Here is a 20,119-nt window from a genome sequence, read left to right as displayed (position 1 = left end):
TATGCTTAGTTATGTTTAGATACATAAATACATAGCATCTTGTTACAGTTACCTATGGCATCCAGTACAGTAACATGCTGTGCAGGTTTGTAGCGTAGGAGCAACAAGATAAACCATATAGACTAGGTGTGCAGATTATACCATCTAGGTTTGTGGAAGTACACTCCATGATGTCTGCACAATGACAAAATCACCTAATGACATATTCCTCAGAACACATCCCAGTCATTAACTGATGCATGGCTGTATATAAATTAAAAGTGCTAACCGAAACATAAAGGCACAAACACATGTACCACATGATTAAAAGTCAACTGTAGGCCAGGCGCGGTGGCTCACACCTATAATCCCAGCATTTTGGGAGGCTGAGGTGGGCAGATCACTTGAGGTCAAGAGTTCATGACCAGTCTGGCCATTACGGTGAAATTTCATCTCTACTAAAAATACAAAAATTAGCTAGGCGTGGTGGTGTGTACCTGTAATCCCAGCTACTTGTGAGGCTGAGGTAGGAGAATCACTTGAACCTGGGAGGCAGAGGTTGCAGCGAGCTAAGATTGTGCCACTGCACTCCAGCCTGGGTGACAGAGAGAGACTGCCTCAAAAAAAAAAAAAGAAAAGGAAAGAAAAGAAAAAAATCAACTGTAAATCTGAAAGTAACTAGAGATTTTGCTCATTAGCATTTAAAAATTTGTGTTCAAATTATAGCCTGCTCTAAACAGGCAGCTTGTAGAACCACTCTAGCCTAAATTATGTCTGGTTTGGCCAGAAGTGTAGGTTTTTGTTTACTTGTTTTGTTTGAATGTGAATTTGAATACTTTTAGGAGGTGCAGATGTATTTTGCCACAGACCCCACCACTCCCAATTGTGTAACACTGAACCTCATTTATGTTATTTGTGTGACCCCAAATAACTTTAGAAAATACTGAAACCGCCAGGAGTGGTGGCTCATGTCTGGAATCCCAGCACTTTGAGTGGCCTAAGAGGGCAATCACCTGAGCTCAGGAGTTCGAGACCAGCCTAGGCAACATAGCGAAACCCCATCTCTACCAAAAATACAAAAATTAGCTGGACATGGTGGCCAACGCCTATAGTCCCAGCTACTTGGGGTACTGAGATGGGAGGATTGCATGAGTCTGGGAGGCAGAAGTGGCAGTGAGTCGAGATCTCGCCACTGCACTCCAACCCGGGTGACAACAGGGCAAGACCCTGTCTCAAAAAAAAAAGAAAACACTGAAATAACTATTGTCCTGAACTACAGTGATTTTTTCCGTGATATGAACGTCACAAAAAAAGTAAACAATGGAATATTTTTCTAAGGGGAAACAAATTCATTCTATTTTCAGAGAATTTCTGTAATTTGAAACACCTCAGAGGTCAACGACCTCAATTCTCATCATTTTACAGGGAAATGACCGGGCCTACAATGGTAAAGTGACTTGTCCAAGGTCACATAGCCAATTGGTAGCTTGGATACAAAACTGCTTTGAATTTGTTTCCCGCAACCAGACACTTTCATCAAAAGGAAGGGTGACTGTTTCTGATTATTCTGAGCCTGTGCCAACACTCTGCTCAGTGTTCTGCACTCAGTAGTAGGTATTCAACAAGTAGTAATGAGATTTGCTTCCAAGAGGTAAACTCAATTATTGTTTATAAAGAACAGAATCCAGCTAGAGTTAAGTAGAAAAAACAGATTCCTGCTCATCAGCCATAGTATTTGTTGAATGAATTAATAAATGAATGAATGGTTGAATGAATGAATGAATGAATGAATGAATGAATGAATGAAACTTTAGTTCAAAGGTAGACTTGTAGTTGCTGGGTCCTTATACGGATAAAGGATCCAAACAAAGGCAAAACTATCAGTAACACTTAACCTTTTAAAAAGATACTGGTTTTAATTAAGCTCTTTTCACATAGGAAAAATACATTCTCAATACAGTTCCAGACTGTCCAATTAGGCCAAAGTACAGCATTTTGCACTTTGCACAAGTCAGCAAATCATCATTTCCTTTGTTATATAAATCCATCCTTAGTGGACCTAAAATTTTGAGATCTAACAGCTCAGATCTAACTCAGATGTTTTCCAAAGTCATTCACTAACACATGACTTCAGTATTTCTTCCACATTTAGCGTAACTATTTTTTAAAAAACCATCATTCTGCAACATTCCCTTTTCCAACTACAGCATACAGTCGGGCTCAACAAACTGTAATATACATGCCCTTGGGCAACATCCAGTAATCTCTGGAAGCCTCCATATTCTTGTACCAAGCAAGGCTGCGAGAAGAACAATTTTTCTTAGTTATTGGTTATTTTTTTCCTTTGTTTCTTAAATTTTCATTAGCAGGATCAAGGTTAATGTGGCCAAGGAGATCTTGTAGGTAGACCAAATTCTCCTCTCTCAACTTCCACTCTCAGCCATACACTGTTCCAACTAAATTCAAATGGTGGAGAAATGTTTTTGTCACCTTTCCTCCTTCCCTTTCCATTTCATCTTCTTTATTTCTTTCTCCCTTTCCTTAGACAGAACATACAAGTTCAAACAAATCCCCTTTGTGTTCTGTGGGAAAGGAGTAAATGGTGTTTGCGATCAGTCCAGGATAAGAATGGGAGAAACTGAAACCAGGATAAGGGTGAAGAGAAACTGGTTAGGTTCAGCACCGGAATCAATGAGGGAATGGAGGTTAAGGGGGAGAAGTCATGATCTTCAATTCTATTTTGGCTTTCGTAACAGTAACCCTTTCCATTTAGGAATGCCAAAATTTCAATGGGACCAAAAGTATAACTGCGTTTAAGGTTTTTTTCTCTTTTATGGTATAGTGTATCTGTGAACTGGGGGCAGGGAGAGCTGTGTCAACTCAGATACTAGAAAAGCTATTATAGTAGAGAGCTCACACATACATGGGAACAGTTGCTGGAATCTGTCTTATGCTCACCACTGTGCAACCTGGACATGTGAAGGCACTAATGACACATGTGGCAACCCCTGCCAATGGGGTCAGGAGCCAGTGGATTAATGATCCCTATCTGAGGCGCATTATGTATAGCTTCATAGATCTTGGCAGTTTTCAGCCCAGTTGTCCACAGTGGTGACCATATCAACATATCCTCATAGAAGCTTTCTCTCCTTCCCTGTTTCGTTTTCCCTAGCCCCCACTACTGGTTCCTGAGAATCCCAGGCTCCGCTTTCTAGGGGGATCCCAGGTTAAAACAACAGAGGTGGTTACAAAGCTGGGAGAAGCCTTTCTCAACATATAGAGTCTGCCCCTTATCCCAGTGTAGCAATCTAATACTTCAAGGATCAGTATGTAGTTCTAGTATCACCTCCCACATGCATGGGCGATAAAACAGGAGGGAGTTTATATGACTGGGGCTCCATTACATTTCTTGAAGAGCATTTAAAAAGCTGGGACCAGCCAGGCATGGTAGCATGTGCCTGCAGTCCCAGCTCCTCAGGAGGCTGAGGTGGGAGGAACATTACAGACATTACAGCCCAGGAGCTTGAGTTCAGCCTGGGCAATATCACAAGACCCCGTGTCTTTTAAAACAACAACAACAACAAAAACTAAACCTGGGATAAACACTTTGAAAAGAAAAAATCCATAGTCAAAACTCTCTACTCCTTTCCCCATGGAACTTTTGTAAGAATTCAAGACTGACTCTTCAATGGGGTACAATGTGCCTGAAATGATGCAAATACTAACACACCCCACCCATAACATATATCTTCTGGTATCCACCCCTACACCCAAAAAGAGTTGCATGACAGGAATAATTTTTTGAAGTCTGTATGTTGCTAAATGGTTCAGGAATAGAAATGGGCTACTAGTCTTCATTCTGTAGACCAGGAAGGCAAATGCAAAAGATTTACTCACACATCATTGAATTCCTCCAGAGACCTTGCAGGTGTAAAAACGTCCAACAGACCAATAACCTGTAAGAAAATATAAAAATTAAACAGTAAATAAATATTAAACTCAGTATAGTACCCATCAGGTCTTAATCTTCTTTTCTTTTTTTTTTTTTTTTTTAAGAGTCAGGGTCTAGGCCGGGAGCAGTGGCTCACGCCTGTAATCCCAGCACTTTGGGAGGCTGAGGCGGGTGAATCACCTGAAGTCAGGAGTTCAAGACCAGTCCGGCCAACATGATGAAACCCTGTCTCTACTAAAAATACAAACATTAGCCAGGCATGGTGGTGGGCGCCTGTAATCCCAGCTACTCAGGAGGCTGAGGCAGGAGAACTGCTTAAACCTGGGAGGCAGAGGTTGCAGTGAGCTGAGATTGTGTCACTGCACTCCACCCCGGGTGACAAAGCGAGACTCCGTCTCAAAAAAAAAAAAAAAAAAAGACTCAAGATCTCACTCTTGACATGCAAGCTAAAGTACAGTGACACCACCACAGTTCATGGTAGCTCAAGTAATCCTCCTGTCTCAGCTTCCCAAGTAGCTGGGACTATAAGCACATGCCACCACCATGCCTAGCTAATTTTTCTTTTTTTGTACAGATGTGTCTCACTAGATTGCCCAGGCTGGTCTGGAACTTTTGGCCTCAAGTGATCCTCCCACTTCAGCATCCCAAAGTGCTGGGATTACAGCAGTGAGCCACCATGGCCAGCCAGGACTCAATCATTTTAATAGGAACTAATTCAAAACCAGCTACCTCAGTTCCATAACATCACGTCACACCCTTAGTAACTCCAACTAATTTTCTACCCAAATTATGCTTTTGTTTTCTATTTGTTAACATCAATTCTCGTATTAACCCACTTTACCATTAAAAATCTTCATCTCTTTAGAATTTAATCATATGTAGTCAGTAGTTTACCAGAAGGCAAAAAGATTTAGGGTACCTGCGTTACGTATGTACTAATGGTCTAATGAATTAATCCAACAGGAAAAAAAGGTCACATGTCCATGGTTGTTACCATAATATTGTTTTTAAAAAATGTATTCCACGAAAAATTTCCATCTTAACTGTATAGCCTTCAAAACTGACATATTTATAGCCTCAAAATATTCTCAGTATATTCTTGGTATTATTCTCACAAAGTCTTAATGTATCGGGTATTTAAACCAGACAATTTAAAAATGAAAAAAAAAAAGTCTATCTTTACACAGGAATAAAGCAAAGAGCTACTTAATACTCAATCACCCAAGGTCTTTGAAAAGTTTTTCTGATCATGAATTCATCCACATACAGCACCTCCATCCCCCACCTCCCATTTATTTTCCTTAAAACCTAGGCCATGGCCGGGCGCGGTGGCTCAAGCCTGTAATCCCAGCACTTTGGGAGGCCGAGACGGGCGGATCACGAGGTCAGGAGATCGAGACCATCCTGGCTAACACGGTGAAACCCCATCTCTACTAAAAAAGACAAAAAACTAGCCGGGCGAGGTGGCGGGCGCCTGTAGTCCCAGCTACTGGGAGGCTGAGGCAGGAGAATGGCATAAACCCGGGAGGCGGAGCTTGCAGTGAGCTGAGAACCGGCCACTGCACTCCAGCCCGGGCGACAGAGCGAGACTCCGTCTCAAAAAAAAAAAAAAAAAAAAAAAAAAACCAGGCCATTCGTTTCTACACAGTTAGGCATTGACAAGACAAATAAGAAATATTATAATTCATTCGTAATACGCCCAGCCATATTTGAGCGTATCTGGATATGAAGCAAGACTGTGGCCTCACTAGCACACTGTTCTAACCTGCCAACTTAAACACAGAGCTCTAGAAGTAAGATATGTTAACACTCAAAACATTATCATGAAAAAGATCTTCTAATTAGGATGTTACTCCACTCATCCAAACATCAGGCTTTTTTTTTTTTTTTTTTTTTTTTTTGAGACACAGTTTTGCTCCTGTTGCCCAGGCTGGAGTACATGGCACAATCTCAGCCCACTGCAACCTCTGCCTCCCAGGTATAAGGGATTCTTCTGCCTCAGCCTCCCGAGTGCACCAATATGCCTGACTCCAAATATCAGACTTTTTAAAAGCAACTTCAGTTTTACAGTCTGAACCTGAAAAGGAGGTGGTGGGACACATACTTGGAATTTAAGAATAGGTTTCAAGTCCTTGAAAATTGTTCCAAAGGAAATAGAGTCACTTTCAGATCTCTACCCAGACAATAGTATACAAGAAAATCAAAATTACCCATAATTGTACCACCCATTATAACTATCATTAACATTTTGAGATATATTTCCTTTGATTTTCTGATGTACATAAATTAAATTGGGGTTATACCATGCACAGTTTTATATCCTGCCTTTTTACTTAATATTTAAACATTTGTATACAGCATATCTATCATTTGTGTATACCATAACTTAACCAATTTCCTATCTTCAGACATTTAAGGAATACTGCAAGAAAAATATATGTATTTTGCACATCTCATATTTTCTTCCAGGAAATAAATTTCAAGAAACAGAATTACAGAATCAAAGGACACCAATATATTTAAGGATCTTAATATTGCCAAATTGTCCTCCATAGAGGTAAGGCCAACTTACATGCCCCCACCAATAGAGTACCTGTGACCTCATTCATAATAGTGCTTTAAATTTAAGTCAAATCCATTTTCTTTTACCTTTTCCACCTAAACCATAATTGTTTCCCTTGAGTTTGGTACACTCCTGGCTTAAGACCTCTGGTCTTTTAATCATTCTCCCTTACACCCACTTCTACTTAAGGTAACTGAGGTCCAGAAGCTAACTTTATTCACCTGTTCCAATATTTTCTAATCAAAGATTCTTGTTATTTGAGATGCCCATCTCCTCAATATAATAGAAAAGTTGACAACTATTTACATTGTTTTACATTGTTTCCATTGTGATTGTGAAAATCATCCTATGGAAATTAAATCATTAGAGATCTGATTTACACAGCAAGAGTTACCTCAAAGACAAAAAAAAGTCAAAACTATTTTCAAATAAAAACTCCAATTTCAAACTGAAAACATAACAGACGTTTTGGAACCAAACAGCTATAAGTTTGAACCCCAGTATCAGTCTGTGATTTCTTGGATCCAAGAGCTTATAATTTCTTCATTCCAAAAACCTTGGCACTTGGAACGGAGCCTGGCATTCAGCAGGAGCTAAAATGAATGGCTGTTATGTAAATAATAATTGGCAAATACATTTGGTATCTTCTTTTGAGTCCCATTTTCCTCATATGAAAAACACGAGGACATCATTGCTTATTTTCACAGTCCTGACAGCAAGACTGAGCAGATAATGTATCTGACGGTGGCTAGGACAAAGGACTGACCCACTGTGGATCATCAAAATAAGTGGTGACCACAGCCCACACAGCTGAATAGAGAATTACAAAATACAATATACCTAAGCAAACTATCTGAAGCAGTTACTTCCATTAACAGAATTTGAGACATAAAGCTCAACTATTCAAATGATTAAAAAGCATGACTGCAAGAAGAAAAACAAAGTAACCTGAAAAAAAAACAGAGAAAAGCCAACTAGTAAATACCTTAGCAAATTTTAATTTCTAAAAAGGGCAAGATTTATAATATTTAATGTATTTAACATAAGCACACCAAAAATAACAATTTTGAGATTAAAACTACTCATGTTAAATCAAAGTACTTAAATTTTTGATGGGTTTTCACAAAATACCCCTCCCTCCATTAATCATATTTATGAAATATTAATCATAAGAAAAATACTGTAAAACAAAAAATTCTCAGCATTAAAACAGATCTGGAAAATATTTTAGGAATCTATTCATTTCTCATTTTTTTTTTTTTTAAATATAATAATAGAGACTGGGTTTTGCCATGTTGCCCAGGCTGGTCTCAAACTTCTGGGTTCAAGCAATCCACCCACCTTCGCCTCCCAAAGTGCCAGGATTACAGGCATGAGCCACTGCACCCGGCCATTTCTCATTTCTTAAATGGAAATTTCCTTCTAAATCAAGTCATATTTTAGTCTATTTCCTTAACTCCTTCTGCTGTTACATGACTTCAGTCACCTCAAAGTAATCCAGGAATAAAATTTTTAGAAAAGACATTTATAATACAAATAAGCAGCAAATATCTTTAATGATTATCCCATCATGGTCCAAAGCGTGGCAAATATAAGTCATATTTTTTATCAAATTAGCACACATCCAAAAAAAATACTTTAAAACTCAGTATCCAAAGACCATATTTAGCATATTTAACAACAGCACATCAAAACAATCTCTTGGTCTACAATGGTAAGGTTAAATCTAAGGTTCCCAAATAAAATTTACAAAAGAATTTCTTTGATCATTTTTAAATTCTAAAATGTACAGATCTCTGGAACCGTATGTGGGCCATTTCTGCAGTGTCTGCCCAGACAGCAAAACGATGCAGCTGGCAGGCTGCCTCCCTTTAATCTTTCCTTAGAACAGGTGTTAATGAGATCAAGATCAGAAGTTCAATCAGGAATGGTCCAACTAACTTTGTTCAGAGAGAAACTCTCACAGTCACAGAGGACATCCCCTAGCTTCAGTCACTCACCCAATAAATGTTTATTTATTATTCATGATCACTAACAGAAGAGACAACTCAAGATGAACTACCGATTGTGGGTCAGAGGCATTTTTGTGTAAAAGATCACATGTGCCCTCTGGCACCTGAAAATTGTATTTGTTACCAACACTTAAAATGTTCACAAGTTTTAAGCTCCTGTTGCTGCTGCCTATGGGAGGTTTGGCCGCTATAAAAATTGGATGGTGACCCAAAACAGTAATTTTTTAAAAAAGAAGAGGAAGGCAAACGAGACAAATTTCTCTGAAAACCCTCAATTAAACTTACTGGAAGTTTTGGTTCTTTATTGGGTAAAATTACTTTTACATTGTAAGCACCTAACAAATGTTTTTAAAATAGGCTAAAATGTAGGAATTTTTCTACATTGAGTCTTTTGGCTCCAAACATTTGCCAATGGAATACAGAACTATGAGACATTCAGCCATGTGTCTTATTTTGTTTAAATAACAAATCACTGATATCTAGGTGACCATCTACCGCTAGTAAGCAAGACACTTATAAAACAATGTATGGAAATTAAAATCCTATTTTTCTAATACCATGATCCCTAAACACTGGCTTAACATATTTAGGAAGAAAAGCAAAACAATCAAGTGTAGCACTGATAATCTCTTAAACTAGATGTTCTTAAATTAGCATAGCCACATCAATAGGATCCTAGGGGCTCCCAAAGGTGCTCTGGGGTTCCATAAATGTTTGGTTTGCATTTAATTTTCAAAATATCCTTTATACTTGCAAAGCTGTGACACTATTTCTGTCACATATAATAATGTGTAATGAAAAACAGCATACACACTCAAGTGTGTTAAAAATCAAATGCAAACACATCCCTTAAAGCTGCCAGGCCACCTTGATTTTATGCAGACCTAGGAATAAAGTTTCTGCTGCCAGCTTTTTCCGCATATCTCAACTTCCTGTAAACATGTCACTGATTAGGAAGGCTGCAGCTCCACACTGAACATTCTTAAAACTCAGGTTTGCACACAGCTACTTATGTAAAATTATATTCAGGAATAGAAGTTGTCTGTAGAAATAGGATTTCCTCAATACTATACAATCAAAATAAAATGTGAAAATAAAAAGCAGCTGTGATTATAATGGGCATCCATAATCCAATTACAAATTTAAGTCTTAATGTTCTCAATTTAGAAGAAATTTGCACTAATGAAACAAGCGTATGCTAATGAAGAATCACTTATTTGTGACTTTTTTCTCGCTATGAAGAAGTTAAATTACTAAAACAGTCTAAATAGTCAAATAATAAATTCACAGATTTTGAATTTTCTTCTACACAGTAACAAGCAGTACAGCCAAAGGACTTTGAAATCTCTATGGCCATTGCTTCCACGATGCTAGAAACTTCACAGTACCCTTTATACAGCAGTCACAGAAATTCATAACTTGATTTTGAAGTTCAGTAAAATGTCTTCAGTCAACTGTCTTTTTACTTTCAGTTAATATTCCGATTATATCCACTTATTTACCGTATTGGAATTTGTAAGCATCTTGGCAGAATAGCAATGTCCTCGAATTACCAAATTGGTAAAAAATAAAAAGTTATATTTAACTTAAACAATGCCTCTGACATATTTATTAAAATAACTGAATCTGGAAAAAAAGAAAAATTATTAACATATAAAATAATAGCCCACTTTGATAGGACTTTCAGTGAGCCTAAGGCACTCTTCCTCAGATTTTTCCACTTAAAAATATTAAGGCTATATTATGAGAATACGGGAGTCTGTGGCTATTTTGTGTTTTGATAGCCACAGACTCCCACATTCTCATAATATAGCCTTAGGAAAACCAGACAAAGAATACACAACCTTTTAATATTTTCTCCTAAAAGTTCTCGTGAATTTTGTGTTATATTTCATAATATATCCTTTTATTTAAAAAAAATTTTTTTTTTTTTTTTTTTTTGAGACGGAGTCTCGCTCTGTCGCCCAAGCTGGAGTGCAGTGGCCAGATCTCAGCTCACTGCAAGCTCCGCCTCCCGGGTTCACGCCATTCTCCTGCCTCAGCCTCCCGAGTAGCTGGGACTACAGGCGCCCGCCACCTCGCCTGGCTAGTTTTTTTTTGTCTTTTTTAGTAGAGACGGGGTTTCACCGTGTTAGCCAGGATGGTCTCGATCTCCTGACCTTGTGATCCGCCCGCCTCGGCCTCCCAAAGTGCTGGGATTACAGGCATGAGCCACCGCGCCCGGCCTATTTTAAAATTTTAAAGAGTTCCTTCCCCCTCTAAAAACCTTTGAGTAAAACTAGAACTCCAGGAAGATGCATCACTTTCATTCCAAGTCTTTGACCTGACATAACCAAGTGGCCACTAACACCCCAGGACAAGAAGCAGGGACCAACATTGGATGCACTCCAATGCATTTCCATCTGCAGTAATTAAAACATTTTCCCCAGCCTATTCAAGATCAAAATTTATTCTTCCTTGAATGAATTAACTTACATTTTCATGTTTCATATGTTTAAGTAACCGCAGTTCTCTGTAGGTTCTTTTGGCATGAATGATGGACTGAAATGGTCTGGAGAGCTTCTTCACTGCCACACGTAACCCTGTTTTTGTGTCAAAAGCAGCACTAAGGAGAAAAAAGGGAAAGAAACCCACCATTAAAAAAGCGTTCTAAACACCATTTTGGGGTATTTATACGGCTATTTCCAAATTAAAGGGTCTATAACAAAATACAAAAAAAAGCATAAAGATAAAAAGCAAAATGACCTATTATCCCACCATCCAAATAAAGCTTGTTATTATTTTTGGTGTTTTCTCCTTGTCTTTTCTATGTATCTAGATCAGGAGCCAGCAAATTTTTTTCTTTGAAGGGCCAGATAGTAATATTTTCAACTTTGCAAACCCTAAGACCTCTGTCACAACTACTCAACTCTGCTTGTAGGAGGAAAGCAGCCAGAAAATAAGTTTAAAAATGGGTGTGGCTGTGTTCTAATAAAATTTACAAAAACTGGCAGCTGCCCTGATCTAGATGAGCCAACAGATTAATAAACAGAGTTGAATTCTGTCTTCCCTGCCTAGGCCTCACTGTCGTCACCTTGCCACATATGCTGCCTGATTAGAGTCAAGGCCCAGGAAACCGTGTTTTCAGGACAATAAATTGCCACAAATATTTCTGGAGCACCTACAAAGTACTTGGCACCTTCAAGGAATGGAGGAAGAGCAAAAGAGAATAATAAAATAATTTCAAATAGTGATGAAAATACTATGACTAAATAAAAGGGTAATGGGATAAAGAGTGACAGAGAGCCAGGGAGTTATGCCACTTTAGCTAGGATGGCTGAGGAATCACATCTGACCTGAGAAGGAAACAATGTAATGATTAAATACCCTATATAAATATATAAGAAAAAGAGCTTCAAGCAGAAGAAATAATAATATTAATGTTTATTGAGTCTTTACCCACACATGCAAGAAATTATTCTAAGCCCTTTACATTAATTTGTCTCAATTCAGCTTTTGTAATTCCCCGAATCCCCTATGAAAAAATACTATTATCATTCCCCGACTTACAAATAAGCAACTGAAGCACAGAGAGGTTAAGTACCTTGATTATGCTCACAAAGCTTAAAAGTGGCAGAGCAGGGAGTCTGGATCCAGAGCTTATGCTACTGACCACTTGACTCTGCTATCTCTCAGAAGAGCAAGTGCAAACAAATGAAAAAAGAAACAGAGGTAGGAAAACTATGGCATGCTGGAGTGAGTGACAGAAAGACAGAAGGGCTGTGTGGGTGGAGCACAGGGTGCAAGGGGAGAGTGGGAAGGGATGATATAAGAGATGCAGGCAGTGGCTAGATCATGGAGGACATCTACAGCAAAAATGAGATGTGTATTTTAATTATTTTTAGAAATCATCGCCGGGCACGGTGGCTCACGCCTGTAATCCCAGCACCTTGGGAGGCCGAGGCGGGTGGATCACAAGGTCAGGAGTTCGAGACCAGTCTGACCAACATGGTAAAATCCCGTTTCTACTAAAAATACAAAATTAACCGGGCGCAGTGGTGGGTGCCTGTAATCCCAGCTACTCGGGAGGCTGAGGCAAGAAAATCGCTTGATCCCAAGAGGCAGAGGTTGCAGTGAGCTGAGATTGCGCCATTGCACTAGCCTGGCAACAAGAGTGAAACTCTGTCTCAAAAAAATATATAATAGTAATAACAGAAATTATCTGGGCCAGTTCCATTATGCCTCATCCTCCAGTTTCTCTCGGTCTCTAATATGTATTTAAGACTTTCTGGTCATCTACTATCACCAAACTCTCTGCCTGCCAAACTTGCTTTTACAACTCTGTACCTACTCCAGTTCTCTTCCTTTCACTCCCAAACTTTTATGCCATGCCCTCAATCTTCAAATCCCAAGTTGTGATAAACTCCTATAAATCTGCAACCTCTTTTCTGAACCTTCCCTCCATCTCTGTGAAACTAGGCCATTTCTAGAAGACACTGCCTCTCTTATAGCCCTGCCATTAGAAAGCATTCTCTAATAGCCCAGATACCTCCTGGCTAGCAGGTGGGTAGGAGTCTTCCTTGGCAGCCATTACCACTTCAGGACCATTACTTTCCATTTGTTCTATAAAATACCTCCTGCTCACAACCCTGATAAACCTATCCCTCTCTGCTGCTGGTATCCACTGACCTGAAATTTTCCATCATTCATTGAAAAGTTAGTGTCTATCCAGAAGATCTCTCTACACTCCCAACTTCTGTCATCACTCTTGGCAACTTCAACATCCAGGTGAATGGCACACCCAACATCCTGTTTCCTGATCTCTCTAGGAAACTCCACCACACCCAGTCATCTTCACAGTCACACTCTAGACCTTTATTCCTACCAAAAACTGCCCCACCTACAAAATTTTGAATGCCAGCAGCATTTGCTTTTCATCACAAACCTAGTTACTTCTAGTTTACTTGTACCCTGAATACAACAATTTGTTAACCTCGTCATTGCTTGTTTCTATCCTTCAGCCCTCTTCTGTCTTCATTTCCCTTCCTGTTCCATATTATAATCACTTCTCTCTCTCTCTCTCTCTCTCTCTCTCTCTCTCTCTCTCTCTCTCCCCCCTCTCCCCTCTCCCCTCTCCCCTCTCCCCCCTCTCTCTCTCTATCATGTACTCACCTGGATAAAGTCTAACCACTTAATTCTCCATGACTGAATCCAAGGAACTAACTGAGGTTGAACAAAAAAGACTGTAGAATCAGATTTTCATTCTTAGTTTCTGACCTTAATCTCAAAGAGGCTCTCAGTAAAGCCATTTTCTTCTAGTAAGTTCATTTTCCTACTCGAAAATGATCATTTGACATGTTCTCTCTCAAATCTCCAACTCACCTTCTTCCCTCAAGAGTTGCCCTTATCTTCACTGAGAAAACAGAAACCATCAAGAGGGGAGCTCCATTTGCTTATCCTCAAATCTATAAACCCATCGTCTCCAGCTTCCCTCTTGCTATAACTAAGAATATGCCCTTTCTTATCAAAATTCAAGACCACAATATATGCTTTGGAGCCACCCCCCTCATCTTCTCAAGGATTTCCCTTCTTCATTCCTCTTCTCCCTTGCATCATCAGTGTCTCCCTATCTACTGGACCATTCTCATCAGCAGAAAGGCACTCTACTTGTTTGCCACCTTCAACCAACAAACAAAAGACTTCCCTTGACAGTTCTCCATCACAGTTAAAATTCTCCAAAAAAATCACCTACACCAGAGGTTCCCAGATCAGCAGCATCAGTTTCACCTGGGAGTTTATAGGAAATGAAAATTCTCAGGTACCACTCCAGAGTTACGGAATGAGAAACTTTGAACTAGGTCTAATAATCTGTATTTTATCAAGCCCTCCACATTAGTCTGATACATATTACAGTTTGAGAACCACTAATCTATACTTTGCTACTCAAAGTGTGCTCCATTGCTCCATGGACCAGTAGCATTGGCATTATCTGGGAGCTCATTAGAAAATGCAGGATCTCTGCAGACAACAGGAAAGGAGAAAGGAAAAGGAAAATGAAAAGGAAAAGGAAAGGACAGGACATCTTGGGCCCTAAAATAGAATTTACATTTTGACAAGATTTCCAGGTGATTGATATACCTCTTAAGATGTGAGAAGCACACATCTACACAACTGACTCATTTCCATTCCATTCTTTCCTCAATCCATTCAACTTAAACTGCTCTTCTCAAGGTCACTAATGACCTCTGCTACCAAATCCACTTTTCTAAGATTAGTAATTGACATAGTCACCACTTTCTCTAAATACTGTCCATCCTGGAGTCTTTATCAACACTTCTATTGGTTTTCTATGACCCCTCTGGCAGCTCCATCTCTGTCTCCACTGCATGAGCTTCTTCTACTCAAACTCTCTATGTTGGAGTTCTTCAGGACATGGTACTGGCCCCTCTTCTCTCTCCCACATTCTCTTTCTAGATAATCTCATCTATGTCCATGACTTTAAATTAAATGCCATCCATATATTGAAAACTCCCAAATTTATGTCTCTCACTGAAATCTCTTCTCTGTGTCCTGACGTCTCCACGAGAAAGACACATAAGCACCTGAAACGCAGCAAGTACAAAACACCCAGAACTATTCTTCTCCATGTCTCTGTTATCTAGTAAATGGACTGTTCATCCAGTTGCTTGAGCTAGATATTTGATTGTCATCCTTGATTTCTCCCTTTCCTCAGTCCCCATTCAAATCTATTGCCAAGTCTCATGGTTTTCACCTCCAAAATACATCTCAAAGTCAACTGCTCTTCATTTCACCACTATCATATTAGTCCATGTCACCAGCCTGCCGGTCCTTCTAATATGCTCTCCAAATGCATCCAATACAGTCTTTTAAAAATACAAATTATGCCAGGCACAATGGCTCAAGCCTATAAACCTAGCACTTTGGGAGGCCAGGGTAGGAGGACTGTTTGAGCCCAGAAGTTTGAGATCAGCCTGAGCAACACAGCAAGACCCTGTATCTACAAAAAATAAAAAATTGGTTGAGTGCGGTGGCTCACGCCTGTAATCCCAGCACTTTGGGAGGCCAAGGCGGGTGGATCACTTGAGGTCAGGAGTTTGAGACCAGCTTGGCCAATATGGTGAAACCCATTTCTACTAAAAAAAATACAAAATTCAGTGGGGCGTGGGGGCACACACTTGTAACCCCAGCTACTTGGGAGGCTGAGGCGGGAGGATCGCTTGAACCCAGGAGGTGGAGGTTGCACTGAGCTGAGATTGCATCACTGCACTCAAGCCTGAGCAACAAAGTGAGACTCTGTCTCAAAAAAAAAATTATAAATAAATTAAAAATCACTCAGGCAGCCAGACGCAGTGGCTCACGCCTGTAATCCCAGCACTTTGGGAGGCCGTGGTTATGAGTTTGAGACCAGCCTGGCCAACATGTTTGTGAAACCCCGTCTCCACTGAAAATATACATTAAAAAAAATTAGCTGGGTGTGGTGGCAGGAGCCTGCAATCCCAGCTACTCAGGAGGCTGAGGCAGAAGAATTGCTTGAACCAGGGAGGCGGAGGTTGCAGTGAGCTGAGATCACGCCATTGCACTCCAGCCTGGGCAACAAGAGCGAAACTCCGTCTCAAAAAAAAAAAAAAAATTAGGCATGGGCCACCATGCCCAGCTACTTGGGAGGCTGAGGCAGGAGGACTGCTTGAGCCCAGGAGGGTTGAGGCTGCTATGTGCCATGATGGCACCACTGCACTCTAGCCTGGAAGATACAGTGCGACTGTCTCAAAACGAAAAATAAAAAATATCAATAAAAGTATAAATTAGATCACACCGCTCCCCTCCTTCAAACCATTCAAGAAATCTCCTTGGCATACAGAGTAAAACACAAATTTCTCATGATGGCCTACAAAGCCCAGGTGATCTGGCCACCACTGATTATTCTACCTGCTCCTGTGCTACTCTTTCCCTCTTTCTCAGCCACTGTGTTCTCCTAGCTCCTTTCAGTTCTTTTAACTATTCAGACAGGCTGCTCCTGGTTCCTAGGACTTTCTTCTCCTCCGCCCCCATCCCACTCCATAGCTAAATCCTTATCCTTCAAGTATTGGTTTAAATAGTCACCTGCTCAGGAACCTGTCAGGGACCTCTAAGAAGCAATTACTCTGTTACAACGCCCTCACTGACTCCTTCCTTATCCCATATAAAGGAGGGTGGTGGTTCTCTTCTTTCCCACTCCCACTGCTCCTACAGACCCATAAATTAGTACCTTCTTCTCTCTCAAAAGTAGCAAGTAAATGCATACTCATCTCTAAACCCAGTTCTCTAAACTAGCTCTGGTGAGACTGGAAAAATGGCCATTGCCCCTGTGGGACCCAACTTCTTCAACTTCCCACCTCAGAGTTTGCCTGCCACCTGCAAGTTGAGCACTTTCTTCTCTCCTCCACTGGTAAGTCTGCTGGGGAGCAAGGAACAGCAGCAGTTTTCTAGCTGATCTGACTGATTAAGTGTGCAAGTTCAATTAACTGGGGAAGAAAGAAGCCCACTTAAGTTGCCTGTCCAAGCCACTCTGCATGCCAGCTTTACTAATAAAGTAAATATTTTTATCTCTATTTGACTCCTGAATCTATTCAGCAAAAGGCAGGCTAGAATTAATCAGTACCCTACAGACCCTAACAATCACAATTTATTATTACATGTTTATAATACTCCAACAGAGTGATTAAATAAGAGCCAAGACTTTGGAATTAGACTATCTGGATTTTAATTCCAGTTCTGTCACTTAATAGCTATATAATCTTGAGGATGTTAATTAAATTTTTTCATGAAATGAGAATTATGTTTATATTTCATCTGTAGGATATTTGTTAGAATTAAATGTGATAACTTTTATAGTGGGTTTGGCAAGGAGCTTGGTCCATGGCAAAGCTGGAATACTCCTCTCAATCACATTTGTAAAAGTAGAGCTACAAGTAAAACCTTGTTTTCATGAACAGTATTATAAAATGAAATTATCTTTATGATAAATAGGTTCTCCAAACTAAAATTCAGGACATACTGTTTAACAAGTTTTTTCCCCAATTGTGAATTTACATGAAGCCTTCCAAAGTTATCAAATTAATTCACATCTTATAAAACCATTGGTATAGTAAAAAATAGCTGAAAGAAACATAAACATTGGAAGCAGTTATTACAATATTAGGATGTCATTGTCACTCATCTACTGCTGTGAATCCAGTACATAACACACAAGGATAATCATTAAATAAACTTCAATGTTTTGTTACACATTCATACTTGCCTCCCCTTGTGTCACACACACATAGAAAATCTGGGTTACTAGATTCTTCATATATCCTAATAAAATTGTTTAACTTCTAAACTTATTGATGTATACCTTCCTTTATTCACAATGGATTTAAAGCAGACTGGAATTATATATATAAAACCTGACAAAATGCTAAGAGATTAAGGGAAAATAAGAAAGTCTGGACAGGTGAGGTTAGCATATATCATGAGGTCCTTTCTTTCTTTTGAGATGGAGTCTTGCTCTGTCACCCAGGCTGGAGTGCAGTGGCATGATCTCGGCTCATTGCAAATTCCGACTCCCCGGTTCACGCCATTCTCCTGCCTCAGCCTCCCCAGCAGCTGGGACTACAGGCGCCCGCTACCACACCCGGTTAATTTTTTTGTATTTTTAGTGGAGATGGGGTTTCACCATGTTAGCCAGGATGGTCTCAATCTCCTGACCTCATGATTCGCCTGCCTCAGCCTCCCAAAGTGCTGGGATTACAGGCATGAGCCCGCAAGTTCCAAATGAAAATAGAATGATAAGATATTTCTTGCTAGGTGCGGTGGCTCACACCTGTAATCCTAGCACTTTGGAAGTCTGAGGCAGGAAGACAGCTTGAGCTCAGGAGTTCAAGACCAGCCTGGGCAACTTCATGAGGTAGTGAGACCTCGTGTTTAAAAAAAAAAGAAAAAAACATTAGGCAGGCATGGCGGCACACACCTGTAGTCTCAGCTACTTTGGGTGGCTGAAGTAGGAAGATCGCTTGAACTCAGGAGTTCAAGGCTTCAGTGAGCCATTGATTGTGTAACTGCACTTCTGCCTGGGTGACAGAGCAAAACCCTGTCCCCCAACCCAGAAAAAAAAAAAAAAAAAAAAAGATATTTCTTCATTGTACCTTTAAAAGCTGATTGGTTATGATCTCAAGGAACTAAGAAATCTAGCTGAGGAGTCAAAATGAACAGAGGGACACATAAATACACTTACCAGACTTTTACAAAGCAATACAATTATTTCCTCTAATCCATTCTTTACACTCCAGCAAGACCAATTTAAAACAATTTTACTCAACAGTTCACAACTCAAGAAACTCCAACAGCTCTCTACTACCTAAAGAACCATTTGTAGACTTTTTAGAAAAGTAACTGCCTAAATCCCACTCCAGATCTCATTCTTAATTTCTGGAGGTATGTTTAAAAGTTCCACAAGTGAGTCTGAAGCACAACAAGAATGAGAACCACAACTGGGTTCACCCTACCTGAGATGTTCCTCCTGTCAGGACAGTCCTTTTCATATCCATTCTCTTGGTTTATGTTTTCTCTTGTCTGAAAATGTTTCCTTTTCTTCTCTCCAAATATCCATCTTTTTAAATAATCTTCAAATCCTTCCTCCTCCATGAAACCATACTGACCACTATAACTCACAATGTCTCCACTTCTCTGTACACATCAATACCTTCATACATATATACACAATTTATTAATATTTTAGGTCTATTTCTTTTACACATTGGTGGGCATTTAACACTGTCTGATGGACGACTGGCAAATTTCCTTCACTACAGTAAATCTAACACGTAAGCATCAATATTTATACCCACATATTTCAAACTTTCAAAATACGTTGCATTAATACCTAGAGTTATTGAAAACTTCAGGTAAACTGGTTCATTCCTGATTGGAATTTTTATAACTACTGTCAATCATCAGTGCTAATGATGATATCCACTTCACCTATCTAAACTGAATGAACCATTCAAGTTTGTAACATCAATCCCATTCCAAGAGAAGTTAGTGCTACATCTCTGGTATCTTCAACAAGTGTGTAGGAAAGTAATCCAGGGAAAGCATGAAACATTACATCTCAATAGATTGAGAATCCAAAGGGTCAGACATTCTTGAGAATAGGTTTGAAAGTACAAATTTGGAAGTATAGTATATGAACAAGACCATTGTTGAGACTATGAGATAATGAATTCAAAAAGCATATGCACAGAAAGAGAAAAGAAAATTTAAGAATGGATCATGGAGCAGAAAGAAAAGAGGCAGGAAAAACTGACCAATGGATGAAATAGGAGAATTAGAGAAACACATGGAAAAATCTGAATACCAGAGTACTTTAAGGGGGTGTTAAAAAAAAAAAAAAAAGAGCACATTAAATGTTAAGATGTATACATTATGACACTAAAGTTAGTTACCGCCTCACAGCCTTAAAGTAATTAAAGCAGTAGCAATGATAATTCAGGAAAATGCATTGTATCTTCTAAGGTACCAGAATATATAATGTGCCCAAATAACATTCTAAATCACGGAAGGCTGATCTTCCTGAGTTCCTGCTACCTCAGAGCC

The 20,119-nt window shown here is 39.5% G+C and overlaps 1 protein-coding gene across 5 annotated transcripts in view; it reads right to left on the bottom strand.

Annotated features, from left to right (window-relative positions):
- The window catches only part of MAPK14 (mitogen-activated protein kinase 14), an 85,971-nt gene that overhangs the window by 50,054 nt on the left and 15,798 nt on the right, over positions 1-20,119 (bottom strand). For all 5 annotated transcript variants that reach the window (XM_010389673.2, XM_010389674.2, XM_010389677.2 and 2 more), the window contains 2 exons: positions 10,982-11,111; positions 3,877-3,935 (listed from right to left, as the gene is read on the bottom strand). In XM_010389673.2, coding sequence (XP_010387975.1) covers positions 3,877-3,935; positions 10,982-11,111 — 189 coding nt within the window. The remainder of the gene's footprint in view (positions 1-3,876; positions 3,936-10,981; positions 11,112-20,119) is intronic.

The sequence above is a fragment of the Rhinopithecus roxellana genome, chromosome 4, assembly GCF_007565055.1.
Source record: "Rhinopithecus roxellana isolate Shanxi Qingling chromosome 4, ASM756505v1, whole genome shotgun sequence".
In the NCBI taxonomy this organism is placed as follows: domain Eukaryota; kingdom Metazoa; phylum Chordata; class Mammalia; order Primates; family Cercopithecidae; genus Rhinopithecus; species Rhinopithecus roxellana.
The sequence above is the reverse complement of the archived record's forward strand: the minus strand, read 5'-3'. Positions and strand labels throughout refer to the sequence as shown.